General features: G+C 38.8%; 1 protein-coding gene across 2 annotated transcripts in view; it reads right to left on the bottom strand.

Annotated features, from left to right (window-relative positions):
- Nucleotides 1-14,225, bottom strand: part of adamts18 (ADAM metallopeptidase with thrombospondin type 1 motif, 18) — an 82,307-nt gene that overhangs the window by 17,137 nt on the left and 50,945 nt on the right. For both annotated transcript variants that reach the window (XM_028436573.1, XM_028436580.1), the window contains exons 17-20: nucleotides 12,662-12,782; nucleotides 11,211-11,337; nucleotides 4,549-4,753; nucleotides 2,366-2,560 (exon numbers count right to left, since the gene is read on the bottom strand). In XM_028436573.1, coding sequence (XP_028292374.1) covers nucleotides 2,366-2,560; nucleotides 4,549-4,753; nucleotides 11,211-11,337; nucleotides 12,662-12,782 — 648 coding nt within the window. The remainder of the gene's footprint in view (nucleotides 1-2,365; nucleotides 2,561-4,548; nucleotides 4,754-11,210; nucleotides 11,338-12,661; nucleotides 12,783-14,225) is intronic.

Here is a 14,225-nt window from a genome sequence, read left to right as displayed (position 1 = left end):
ACAACGGATATCATCCCTTGTTTTTGGCTTGACAGAATTGTTTCAGAGGAAGGAGAAATTGCTACTATGATGTGCACAAATGACTAAATGTTGTGGAGGTTGAACTAATAGTTTTGAGAATTTTCATTCTGATCTGAGAAAAGCACCAAAGTGACTGAGAAAAATGTGAAACGTTCATATTCAGTGTCTTGCACTCACTTATTCCCCTAACTACAGCAATGCGTAACTTTACTGTAGTTTTCAAATGGCTGTACAAGTAATGTATAGTGCTGCCTTGAGCATTTTCAGGTAGTGTCACTGAGTTCTGACCTTTTTTTACATTGGAAAACACAGAGAATAAACATGAAAAAGCCATTTGACTATCTTGTTCATAAATGATGGTGTCAAGACTTCTCATTTTGATGACACTGGCAGTTTCATTGACATGAATACTTGCTTTTGAGGAATGGACTATTCATTTTGAGCAAGTGATGTGCTTTTGTAGATTATCCACTAGGTTTTGCAGTTTGCACTAATTGTTTGAGAATTGCACTAACTGAAGTGCAAATGTTAATAGTGATGTGAGAAAAACACCGAAGCAACTAAGAAAAACTGAAATTCAATTTACCGATACAAAAACAGATGCTACAAGAATGTCTAAAAACGTCACCAGTATTCACTGCAGTGTCCCCAAAATCACTGCAGCATTCCCTGGTCTCCTGCTGACAAACTTAAATTAAACATCTTGAAAAACAAAGTCTGACAATAGCCTGAGGACTGATCGGAAGCTGTATGTCTTTACAAGGTGAACTCATTAAGCAGATTAAAGAGGCCAAACTGCTGGGTGTAACAATTGATGACAAACTGTCATGGACGTGTCACATTAATAATGTTGTTGAAAAAATGAGCAGAGGTATTTCCATTATCAGTAGGAATGCCTACCTACTAACAGAAAATACAATAAAGCAAATTAATCAATCTTTAGTCTTATCCCACCATGATTACTGTCCAACTTTTTGGTCAAATGCCTCAAAACAAGACTTAAATACTGTATGATTCAGCTCACCCAAAAATAACAAACATCCAACTCAGTAATGCACTGCCTAATAAGGGAAAGTGTGCACGACATGCATGCTAGACTGTCATGGATAAATGTGGAAGAGAAACGTGCAACTTGGTCCAATTATTAAGAAACATTAAAACCTCCAAAATGCCTTTATACTTGTATTCCTATTCTACCTACGCTAATGACAGATACAATTATTACACAACACAAGCCTTTTTGGGGTATTTCACATTACCACTGCCCAAATCTAATGCTTTAAAGAGAACTGTCCTGTATAGAGCAATTTCTATTATGGAATAAAATGCCACTGCAATGCCACTTCTAAAAAAAATAACAACACTGAGACAAGGCTTTTGATGGCAAAATTATTGTTATTTTCCTATCTGGCTCACAGTTGAATGTTTTGCTTACTGTATTTTGAATCTGCTCCCCCCGTCAATCACACAGATGCAACTTCCTCTTCCTCCCGACACGCAGAATTGACCCATTTAGCCCGGTTAGTTGATCGTTTTCCACACATGCTCTGGTCAGGTGTGAGCTGGTGGGAACTTCAGCATCAACTCTAGTAGCGCAAATTTCTGTCTCGTAAACTCCTTTCCTCTCCCTCTGAGCTCTGCTCATCATGGGTGATCTCTCATCCAAAGGTGCGCTGCTACCACCTACATGTCACCTATTATTTTGCTATCTGGCTGTACTTCCTCTTCCTCCCCACACACAGCGATGACCGTTTTGGCTCGGTTAGTTGATGGTTTTATCTTACGATCACAACATTATCAATAATCCACTCAGGTCCACAAATGTTCTGTGTTAGTATGTGGAGCTGTGAGCGGCTGGAAACTTCACAATATCACTCCGTAGTGCCATAATCTCCCTCGTCTCTGCTTCTTCCTGCTTAGCTAATGATAGCAACAGTGGCTAATCTCACATCTAAAGGTGCGCTGCTGCCTCCTTCAAGGAACCAGTTGGTCACTACATGGCACTACAGCTTAAATATTGATGAGGGACCTCCACCAGTGTGTATTCTAGCAATCTCTGTAATATAACGCAATTGATGAGTTTTCTCGTTAATGGCACTAAGTGTTTGAATTTGAGTGAGTTAAGGAAAACCATTTTAAATAAAGAATAAGCTTTTTACTTAACTTTACAGCTGGTAATTATTTTAATTAATCTGACACATTTAGGTATCTGTCACGTATTGGTTTGATATTGTTGATGCTTTCCAATCTTTATGTCTAATTTATAACTGGAACTGGAAAGTTTAGCACGTTATTGTTGAAATTGTTTTCTAGCCTACAACCTGTGGTCCACTTGTAACCTCACCTCTCCCCAGACAGTAGGAATCCACTGCAGCCTCTCATTCCTGGGGCAGCGTCGCAGGACACAGGTCTCCTGGCCGTTGGGTCTGTGGTGCTGCCTGCACATACTGTCTGGCACAACCACGGCTTTGGCCCCTGGATCAGTGCTGCGGCAGAAAACACTCCGTTTCCTCATTCCGCGACCGCAGGACTTGGAGCACTGAGAGTAAGAGAGGTAGATGTGAACACAAGATACAGACAATTAGTTTGACTTTGATGTGTTTATATGGCTACACTCTTACATCACAGCATGTCGACTGTAGTTTGTCTTTGATTGTTTAAACCTTCAATTGGTGTCACTTCTAATCTTTGAAGCATACAAACTGTTTAAAGCCTTGGCACAGAAATTACATTCATAATTGCCCACATGGTGCACAAGTAAACAGAAGGTCTCTGGTTTAACGGCGGCTCATTATGGCCTATCATTAACCACAATAAGCCAATAACTTTGGATCAATGTGACCCCAAACCCATTAGAGGGCCCACACAATGCCACCATAAACTTCCAGTGAACTGTGCTACGATGGACATCCAAGGTTAAAGTGCTCTGCTGGGGAGGGGGGGTCCCAGTGGGCGGGGCATTTAAACACATTACATTTATTTAGCAGCCAAAGGCTACGTGTCCACACACATCAGTTTTCACTGAAGGCTTTGATCAATATTGTCACAGAGGTTGGACTCAGATGCAAGTGGCCCCCACCTGAACTCAGGCTGGTGTAACAAAGGCGTTGGGATGAGTGATGGCCGTGTGACAGCTGGATGTCCGTGCTGAGCTCTGCTCATCATCAAACATCTGACATGCTATTAACTCATGTATTATATGCTAATATATGTACATAATTAACATAACTCATCTCCTATAGGCATTTAACACCAGTGTTAATTTTGTTGACTAAAACTTTTCTTCATAGTTTTTGTCGACTACTTTTTTTAAGTGACAATAATGAGATTATTACTAATTAAAAGAAAATCCATGAGAATATATTGATGCTTTTGTCAACCAATAAAAACAAAACTAAAATTTTGTCATTTTGTCATTTGTGAGACAAAATCCAATTAGAACTCATGTGGTCTTACACATGGATCAGAACTTTGATTCTGTCACATATCGGGTTGATAAATGGGAATTTGAATCTGTAGAAAAATGCATTAAATCTTATCCTGGATATTTAGTCGACTACTGAATATCTTCAACAGATTTGGTCGACTAAAATCTTAATTTCTCTTAATTGACTAAAACTAGACTAACTGAAATGGTCCTGAGGATTACTACATTTTGACTAAAACTAAGTTACATTGTAGTCAAAAGACTAAAACTAAATCAAAATGTGCTGTCACCATTAACGCTGCGTTTGACCCTGTTTCTTATGAGAAGTGTCATATATACTTTTTTCAAATGAGTGGACACTAGATTTGTGCACTTACAACACCATTCAGACTTTTAATGAAACTGGATCACCAAGAAGAACCAGGTATAGGAAAAACTTTAAACAAATTCCACACATTAAACTGTCCAGAACCATTTGTGTGGGATTACATTGGAAAGGTTTGGAACATGCTGCTGCCGGGAAAGTCAATTGTAGGACATTAAAGAAGTACACATACGTTTTAAATTATTTTATTTTTTTAATATGTTCCACTGCACTTTTCACAAGTTTAAAAATAATAACAATAATAAGCCAAAGGTAAAATATAGTGAGAACTGTACTCATTTCTCTGTAGCTCCTGCAAGTCCACCAGAGGGCAGCAGAGCTTTTTCTAAAAAACCTTGTTCTATACCTGGACTCTCAGAATAGTCTTTCTCTAACGGTGCTTTATTGTCTCTGACACAGAGTTTTGCATAAAACATTGAAAAGATTGAAGGCAGAAACTGACAGAAATGCCACTCTTTTATTAATATTAATCCCAAATGAGAAAAAGACTCACGTGTGATGAAACAATATGCAGGGTTAATGAAGTCTGTTCACCTTTATCAGCTGAAATAAATTTGATCGGAATCTATTCAGTCGATGTTAAAAATGTTCGAGTTAAATATTCAGAGGGCGTAACGCATAATGACAGTCATGAGGTCACCAAAGTCATTAGCATTATTCCTCCAAAAAACACAACAAGCAGCATTGGTTTAGTCAAAGTAAGGCACAAACGCACCTGAGACCAGGATCCGGTGCTCCACTCGGGTGGACAGCTCTCGGTGTTACACGGCTGGACTTGGGCTGGAGAAATGACAGGACAGAAGGAGTGTGGCACCACCTCTTCCCTTTGGTAAGTGACCTTTCTCAGGCAGCGCAGGGTTCTGATCTGCTGACCTCCTCCACAAGACCTACTGCAAGAACCCCAGTCACCTGTTGCCCAACTGTGGAAGTTGAAAGAGAAATAAAGAGGGTTAATAACGCTTCCTAATTAACAAACTCAAATAGAACAAGATGGACACTAATGCATCTTCATGCCTAAACATCTGTGGTTAATTACAAATGATATTGAATAAAGAGATAAGGGATTAAAGAAATACAAAAACCTAAATCTAATTACAAACTAAAAGGTTAAGTGATTATTAGCAGACTTCAAACCTTATCATACCAAACAAATTCAAAGAAATCATATCTGACATTAAATAACAAGTTAAATCTTGGAATTGGAAAAAAGTTCATCCAAAGATTTAATTTGGGCTGTAAGTGCTTTCTATTATAGACATCTTTTCTTATCATTTGCCAAGCTGACATTTTAGACTCATTACATTCTTTGTTATTAACAGAGGCATCATCTAAAGGTCTCTTACTACCACTCAATATTGGCTAATAAAAATGCTTTTTTATTTCAGTCATCCAGACTTGTTTTGTTGTTGAGTAGATCTCTAAAATCTGTTGAACAAAGCATCAGATCGTTGCATGCTAATAACAGCTTTCTCCATTCTCCAGCACCATGTGCAGTTGAAACTTTCAGTCGCACAGATCTTGTTTTCTTTCCCCTTCAGTCTCGTGTTTGTCTTTTTAACTCCTATTCTCATATCTTCTTTGCACCATTGATGTGTTGAACCATCTGGCTTTTCAGGCAGATTTAAAGCTTTAAAATATAGCTTTAGCTGAGGAAAAAGCCGACTGCTGCTGCTGAAATAGCTTCTGGCCTGGCATCAGTGCTGAACAAGAGCATTCTGCAAATGAGTGGTCTGCCGACCACAGGATGAGAAGAGGAAGATGGTGATGGGCAGATGGCTCCATCCAGTTCTGAATCAAAATGCCGTCAGTAAGATCATTCCTCTAAGCCACTGAAGAAAGAAGAAAAGCTTGCATTCCCTTTCAATGGCCACAAAAAATGAAGCAGCAGATGTACACTGCAATTTGGAAACAGGAAGGAAGAGAAGCATTGGGATGCAAAAACATTGGGTTGGGTTTTTTTTTTTTTTTTTGGCATGAAGGCATTTTGCTTTTCCTCCCAATATATCATTGGAGAAAAGTGGCTGAAGTACCACTATGCGCTGCTGCTAACCACCACAGCCTTCACTGTAATTTGTATCTGAAATGTTGGGTGTAATCCTACAGGGAGGATCTGAGATGCTCAGATGTCCTCTTTGTGCACTACAGACATTTCTGCTCCTAAAGCTGAGTAATACAGATGCTTCATTGACTGTGGTGGGACGTGCCTAAAGTGACGACATCTTGGTACAGGGTTTGCAGAGGTGGTAGTACTTGTACAGTATACTGTATGTGTGGAGGTAAGAGCTCGTAAACTATTCACTCAATTTTAGGTTTGATTTTTTTTTTAAATTCTACATGCAGCTATGATATAGGATGCTTGCATATTTTTAAAAATGCAGATTTTACTTCCTAAATACAAATTCTACAAACAAGCTTCTGACATAACTGAAAAAAAATGGCAGATTCCAGATTCCACTTATGGATGTTGGAATGAGTGGAACAGACAATAAGATCCTGTGGAGTAACTTCAGGTCAGGTGTGCAAAAGGAATAATAATAGTGCGCAGTGAAAAAAAAACTGAACCAGACAGACATAACCTTCCCCTCTGGTCCCAGTTCTACCCATAAATACATCCTGCACACTGTACGTTACCTCACGTAGGCGGTTACACATATTTCATATGAGTCATTATTTTGTTTAGAGGATGATGTGAGTTTAGGAGGTAGACATTAGACAGCTAGAGAAGGTCCTAGTCCTGCAAACTGCAATAAAGTATGTCCTGCAGACTTACAGACTTCTGTTCACAAAGGGTGGAGACAGCTCATTTTACACCTACAACAATCATTAAGTGCTATTCTCTAAATAAAGACCTGAATACACCTGTTTTCGGTCATTGTATGAATAAAAAGTGAAAAGCTTCACCACAGAACATAACCACAGGTCCATTAATCAGCAAATTAAAAGTTAGAATTTTCTATTTTAAAAGTGAGCTTTGAAGTTTGAAATAAAAACTATAATTACAGAAAGCATTTAGCATTTTATTAAAAATACAAAATAAAAATGATGATATGGATTCAAAGTAATGGAGACAGCGGAGTGTAAACAAGGCCACATATGTGAGTATTTAATACATCTATAGTTTAATAATTATGACCAAATCCTCCTGACTCAAGACCTCGTGATTTGTGACGTGAAACGGAGCTGACTGAGAAACATGTGATGCTGCGTTCAAGGCAACTCAGAACTCGGTATTTCCGAATTGAAAGTAACGATCTCCATGTTAAACAGGAGCACATCAAAAAATCTCAAACATGGCTGACAACTATATTAGATTTTTTGTCCCGACTTTCCTGAGTAGGGGGCGTATTCACTAAGATCTGAAATAAAGGATGGTAAACCAGGTGCGTCCCTAATTCCTTTGGTGGCGCTGTATCTTGACCTGCTGTGAGGAATTTACTAATATCACGGCACTTATAGGTGCGTATAGACGTGGTTGAGACCGCTCTGTTTAAATGAACATTTTGCTCGTTTAATGTGGAGAGGTGAGTGCACAGAAGCACAAAATGACATTTAAAGAAGTTACGTAAATTAGAGGCAGATTGACTTCTCCGTCTGCTGCAAAAACATTTAATAATGTAGAAATACACGTTTAATACCCCCCCCCCAATAGTTCCTGTAACTTTGCTCTTATGAGTCAATAGAAAACATCATCCAGCAGGTCTGAGCTCCTGAGTCGTGCTGTGTCACGCACACTCAGATGTGAACATTGTCCCATTACTGCGTAAATTGCACAGCTGATCAGCTGATTCTGGCCTGAGGCTCCTTACTATCAACGCTCAAAACATGTAGAGAAAGACACACTAGCTCACTGGAGCGGTGCGTCCGCGCAAAGCATCCTCTGCATCGCAGCAGACACACATAGCGGACTCCACACAGGCAGCCTGAGGCTTCCAACTGTTTCTCTCCCTCACACACACACACACTTTACTCTGTATTTTCTCATTCAGTGGCTGGTAATATTGCCTATTGTTTTATTAAAATTATTTCCTTATATTAGAAAGGTTAACAGGAGCCTTTTTTTCATCTCTGCTGTGTTTTGTGTCAACATTTACTGCAGATAGGATCTCTGCGTGTGAGCTTGCACCTGAATGCGAGTCGTACCATTTTTGGTGCAGAAAACAGTCACTGCAAACAGTTCCAGATTTGATTAATTGCATTGCACCCACTGCATTAACATATTTGTATTTGCCCCTCCCATTTTTTTGCACCCCTTATGAGATCTGCTTACTTTACAAATTCATCATAGGGAAACGCGCTAAATGGATTGTGGGCACATTGTGAGGCGCTGAACACGCACAGTCCTGATTCCCTGGGGTTTGTTCACCTTATTAGTTTGTGGATTGACGTTTGCACATGTTTTATTACCCCTAAACCTTTAGTGAATCTGCCCCTAAATGTTTTGACCTCAGGTAGCGTTTCAAGCAAGGTTGTAAGAAAAAATCAATTTGGTGATATATTGTGATATTTCACCTCATGATTATTGTATGATTCCAAATATGTCAAAATGTATTTTTTTTTTTTTTTTTTTAACGGAAAAAAAAATAAAAAATTGATTGCGCTAACATGATTAGCACATAAATGCCCAGTCACTAGATGTCAGTGAACCACATAAGATGTTAAACTACCTCACTCCTCAATACATTTTAGCTGGAAGTTGATTGCATTTTATTTTCAGAAAACATACTGGGTACTTTTTTTTTAAGAATCTAAGAACTTAACAGAATCTGAATCTGTTGTAGAAGCAAAAGTTACATTTTAGGCAAAATTTTATTTGACAGTGATAAACATACCACTTGTCTTTGATATTGGTACTTGAATTTCATACCATTTTGTATATCTTATTGTTCGGTATCAGGATGTATTGTATTGTAACAAGCAAATCGTGAATCATATCATATCATTTCGTCAGATTCATGGCAATGCACACCTCTAGCTCCAAGTCACTTTTTCAAATAGAAGATCAGAAAATCCAAAGTACTGAAGAGCTCTGAATGCAGCATTAGATCATGTTGTTTAATCTTGTGTGATCAGATTTGATGAGATTTATAGCTTGGAAGAAGATCGGTTCTGTGTGTGGTGTGCTATGTATCAGATCTCACACAGTACCATCAAAAGTGTTCTTTGCATGATTTTTATTCCCATGCATGGAGACTGTAAAAGATAAAAGTATCTCTTCAGATCTAAAAGTTTTTGGTACCCAACAAATTAGTGGTATACCATCATGAGCGGTTGGAATGCAGGACAGAGATGAGACTGACACTGGCACGTTTGACCCCTCTGACACAGGAAAGAGTTCTATATGCAGACTTGTTACAGCGTGCCTAACGACAAACAGAACGAGCATTTTAGACTGCAGCAAATTAAGAATGTGTGTGTGTGTGTGTGTGTGTGTGTGTGTGTGTGTGTGTGTGTGTGTGTGTGTGTGTGTATGTGTGTGTGTGTGTGTGTGTGTGTGTGTGTGTGTGTGTGTACGTGTGCTGCTCTCTAAGTACCAAAAATAAAGTTCCCTGCCTCCTCTTTGAGTAGTGGAAATCAAAACCAGCTATAGTTTCCTCCACTAAAGGACTGAATACTGTGGAAAAGCCATCCAGGCAACACTGTTACATTTTCTTACCCCCTGTGTCTCACCTGGTTTCCTCCTTTTGCTTCTCCAGCAATGTCTCTTTTAAATCTACCTGCTGTTTTATGCTGTGTCTACAACTGAGATAAAACATTTAAACGATTTTCCTACAGGGACATTCAGGAAGCACTGGGTTCAGAGCAAACATGCAGGACATTCCACAATCTTTGCACACAAAACATTCTTACTTCTTTTATAGTAAATAAAAACAGTAGTCAATTCTAGTCAATTTGGTTTAAAAAGAAAAAAAAAAACAAACAACCACTCCAAATCCGCTAACCAAACCACACCCACATTTTCTAGTTGGGCTTTTCCTTGTACGAGCACAGAATTGACCACATTGAACTTTATACTCGAGGCTATAATTTCTACTCTAGGATATCAAACCGAAATAGTATCGACACCAAATCCTTCCAGGTTCTTGAATCAAAATGAGTTTGAACCAATAAAATGATGTCATTAATCCTAACTATTTATAATATAAACATTCTGCTAGATGAAAAAAAAAATCTGAGTTTGAATTTAAATTTAAATTAATACTTTTTGTAATTTTAATTTTAATTTTTCCAGCTCCACTCAAATCTGTTGTAGATGCACGTTTTTGAAGAATGCACCAACTGTGATAAAACACTGCAATGAAATGATAAGTCAACAGGTTATGATCACATTAATGTGTTGTTCAGCGTTAGTAAGAAGTAAACCTGTCTTTCACCCAGAAAACAGGTCATTTTGTTGTGTTATTCCGAGAAGTTTTTCCTCAGTCGTTAATGAGCCACAACCCGCTTTATGACTTCTTTCTAATGAAGACTTTTTAATTGATCTGCCATTAAATGTCAAGTGAAGTCACGTGATTCTGTGGCAAAACATTTGCAGTTAGAACTGCATTATCGCCTATTATGACCAACTGTGTGAAATTGGATAGTTTTACACAGCACAGAAAATGCACCCCAACAAAATAACTGAAAAACACTGTTTTGGAGGATATAGTGAATGGGTTTAAATCTCAATCTGAAGTGCAGATGTCACGTGTTTTGAAGCATTTACAAATAAAAATTGGGTTTAATGACATTTAACTGTTGTGGGGGGGTTTCTGGTTTGAATAGTCAATTTTGACTTCAGTACTGACGCCAGTTTCTTCTTTGTTTATTAAAAGTGTTTCTCCTGTGACTAAGAAGTAAGCAGGTGAAACAAGTTAAACACTATGAGAACCAGATGAAAATAAACAAGACAATCATCAAGTGCACTCGGGAGGGGGGGTCAAATGTGTCACAATGGAAAAAGGAATTGGCTGGGGAGGGGTAATATGGCTCTTTGAAAAGTGAAGTTTGCCAATCCCTGAACTTGTTGGAGACAACTCACATGCACAGGGACTAAACAAAAGAGCAATGCAATATACACAAGACACATAGAATATTGTAAGAGCTGTTTGGTGATGTCAAAAAATAAAATATGTGAAAGTAAGTAAGAATTAAAGAGTGGTAGAGAGAACAGGGCAGAGGACTGAGTGGAGTGGTCACCGGCCACTATACGCACACCACATACAACCTCAAGATGGCTCAACCACACTGTGTTCCAGCACCTATAATATAACAGAGCCCGAGGTGCATGAACATTTGGCAGCATTAAGACGCACGCCACGTATCCCACAACCAACTGTCTACAGAGGAATGTCTCGACTCGCACACACACATCACCCACAGACTCACAGCAACACTTACAATGCAGGGCAAGGCTGTGTGTTGCACAGATGGGAGCCCAGCGTGGGTTTGGTGTGGGGATTACACATGCTGGAGTTGACCTGAGTTTTCTGCTCCTGCAGACAAATAGCCTTGGTAGAGATACGGCCTGAAAGAGGAAAAAAGGAAAGAAGGTATAACTGTTTGGGATATTTGTAGACAAATTGATATGTCCAGTGAGAGTATCAGTCAAATTAAATGAGGAATGATTAAAAAAGTTAGTTTGCAGGATAAATTGCATGAGAAGAAATTGGACAAGTCACAACAAACACTGTTGTATTTTATTGATCTTATCATAATGGATAGTATGTTCTCTGGAGCGCTCCTTAAAACAGGCCATTTTTGGGTGTTCATGCATATGCATGATTGGACGTAAACACAAAGCGCTGCTTCAGCTTGTGTGTTTATCACAGCAACAGCCTCAGTAAATCATTAACAGTCTTCTTCTCATCCATTGTTTTGTCCAACCACTGCATCGCATTGAATCACAAACACGTCAGATCATCCCATAAAGGCGATACAGAGCAGTAGAACGGCTACTAAAAATGGAACTGATTGTGACCGCTCGCGCTGCGCTGCAGTGAAGTAAACTCACAACTATCAGCTGAGTCAGCTGTTTCAAATACTCACATGAGCTGCTACGTCGCTTTCTTGTCATCCTCAACTCTTATGACCACAGACATAGTCCATTTAAGACGATAGTCCATTGTTTTGTCCAACCTCTGAGTTGCATTGGGTCACAAACACGTAAAGGTGATACACGGCTACTAAAAGTGAAACTGATTGTTTATCTGTTTATTTGTATCTCCTTTGGCTGGAGCCATTGCTACTCTTCCTGGAGTCCACACCAAATACCATTGTCTCATTAGTGTGAGTGCATTTTGGTTTATCTATATACTGGATTATCTATATACTGAACGTTAAGATATTAAATGTGATATTGACTGTAATATCAACCTGCCTTCCCTATGTTTGTTTTACCTGTGAGGTAGTTTGAGAGGGAGGAGCTCACATTCTTATAGGGTAGGAGGAGTCAGGATTGTCAGAAGGTGGAGTTTCCACTTTATGACGTATCAGTGCGGAAATATCCAACTCTCCTGTTTGGAGCTGACTTTTTACAAAATGTGGAATAACACGGGAGGGAGGAAATATACATTCCTTTAGCCTCATTCAGAGGGCCAAAGCTGAAAAAGTTCCATCACTGTAGCTAAGCCATTATAAAGTGAATGTTTGATAATACCGCCCCTTTAAAATCATTACAATGTGATAAAGCTACATACAGTATGGGCTTGAAGGTGTGCTGAAGTTTTTCTAAAAATGACAGTTGAAGACAAATGAACTGGACTTTTTCCAGTCCTTTTTCTACACTGCTGGTGTGCTCCTAAGAAAGGGAACTGTTGTGCAGCAACAGCATTAAATCCCTCCAGTCTCACCTCCAGCACACGGAGCTGAGCAGTCAGAGCGCACCACTCCCCAGCTGTAGTCAGGTTTCCTCTCAATGCGAGGCAGAGTGTACTCCCATATCACACCTGGGTTTCTCCCCTGAAGAAGGATCTGTACAGAAGGAAGAGCTGGTCTGATTAATAATAAAAAACAAACAGCTTTAACCTGTTTAATAAAGAGGTTTTCCTTCATTTAATCACTGGTTAATTGGAAGTCAAACCAGTTTCCTTGCTACTATAAATCTCCAAGCTCAGTTTGGGAACAAACGGTTGACAATCATATATTATCATTTGGTTTTAGAAAGCCTACAAATAACTTGTTTCATTGAAACTGAAGAAAACAAAAGTTGGAGAACCTTATTCATTTAACATCTACCAACATGTTATCCTTCCACTAACACAGCATGCAAAGGCATTTTCTTTTCATCTGTGTTGTGCACATGTGCGGAACATTTCAGCCTTTTACACTGGCTGGTTACATTTTCTGTGCAGCAGGTTTATTTGGACATTGAAGTCAAGCAGAGATTGACGGATGAATGAAAGTAGATGTGCCTATTACAGGGGAGGATTCAGGCTATCATTATGCTTTCCACGTATATTGCATTGTCCAAAATGGATCCGTTCCAAAATTCCTGTCACGGTTTACTTCAGGATGAGGTGGGCACCAACCAGTAATTTGAGACAGTATGTAAAGTCCAATTTTGTAGTGAATAGCCTGCATATTAAAATACATTGGCAGGCCTACTGTACTATGAACCATTGAAAAGGTGAAACAAGAGAAAAGTAGGAGCCACATCATAGCATTAACTGGAGCATGTAAAAATAGCACATTTGGCTTCTGAAAGCACGGAAAGTTGTGGACGTACTCTTGTATTTTGTAAGAGGAGTGTGTTTACATCCTATTTGTTTGAATGTCACCAGTATTCTATAATCTTATTGGTCATGGTCATCAATTGTCATCAAGTGAATTGTTAAACTCCACTTCAATTGCAATTGAGTGGAACAACATAAGATGGATGCTATGTTGAACCATTTAAGATAAACAGAGGTCAGAACGCCTAAGCCAAGATCCTATTCAAACACCAAACAGGACAAGAATGTATTTTTTTTTTTTTTAATGGGACTGTTTTAAATTATCTGTTCCTTATAAGAACAAAAACTTTATAAATAACCGAATCTGATCTTTTTCCATGCACCGTTTTAACTCTCTGTACCATGGCACACTACGATTGTGATCCAGCAAAGAATGCCAAATCAAAACAGGGCATCAATCTACACCGCTGAATTGTTCTGAAGAGTCGTGAAGTCAACAAACTAATACAGGTCCCATTTATATGACTTCAAGACTCGTGTACCTCCAAAGTTTACCAACTGAGACAAAAGCAAAGGGGATTTAACAAAGCTGAAAGAACATTATTGTTCCAGACAGTCAGGAGGGAGAGCCCCACATGTTTACCAGAAATTCTCTTTTTTACATACAGTATATACTGTATATATCAAGAAACAAGGAAAAGGTAGTAGGAATATTGTCAACAATATTAGAATGTACTGTAAC

This window comes from Gouania willdenowi, chromosome 3, assembly GCF_900634775.1.
Source record: "Gouania willdenowi chromosome 3, fGouWil2.1, whole genome shotgun sequence".
Classification (NCBI taxonomy): domain Eukaryota; kingdom Metazoa; phylum Chordata; class Actinopteri; order Blenniiformes; family Gobiesocidae; genus Gouania; species Gouania willdenowi.
The sequence above is the reverse complement of the archived record's forward strand: the minus strand, read 5'-3'. Positions and strand labels throughout refer to the sequence as shown.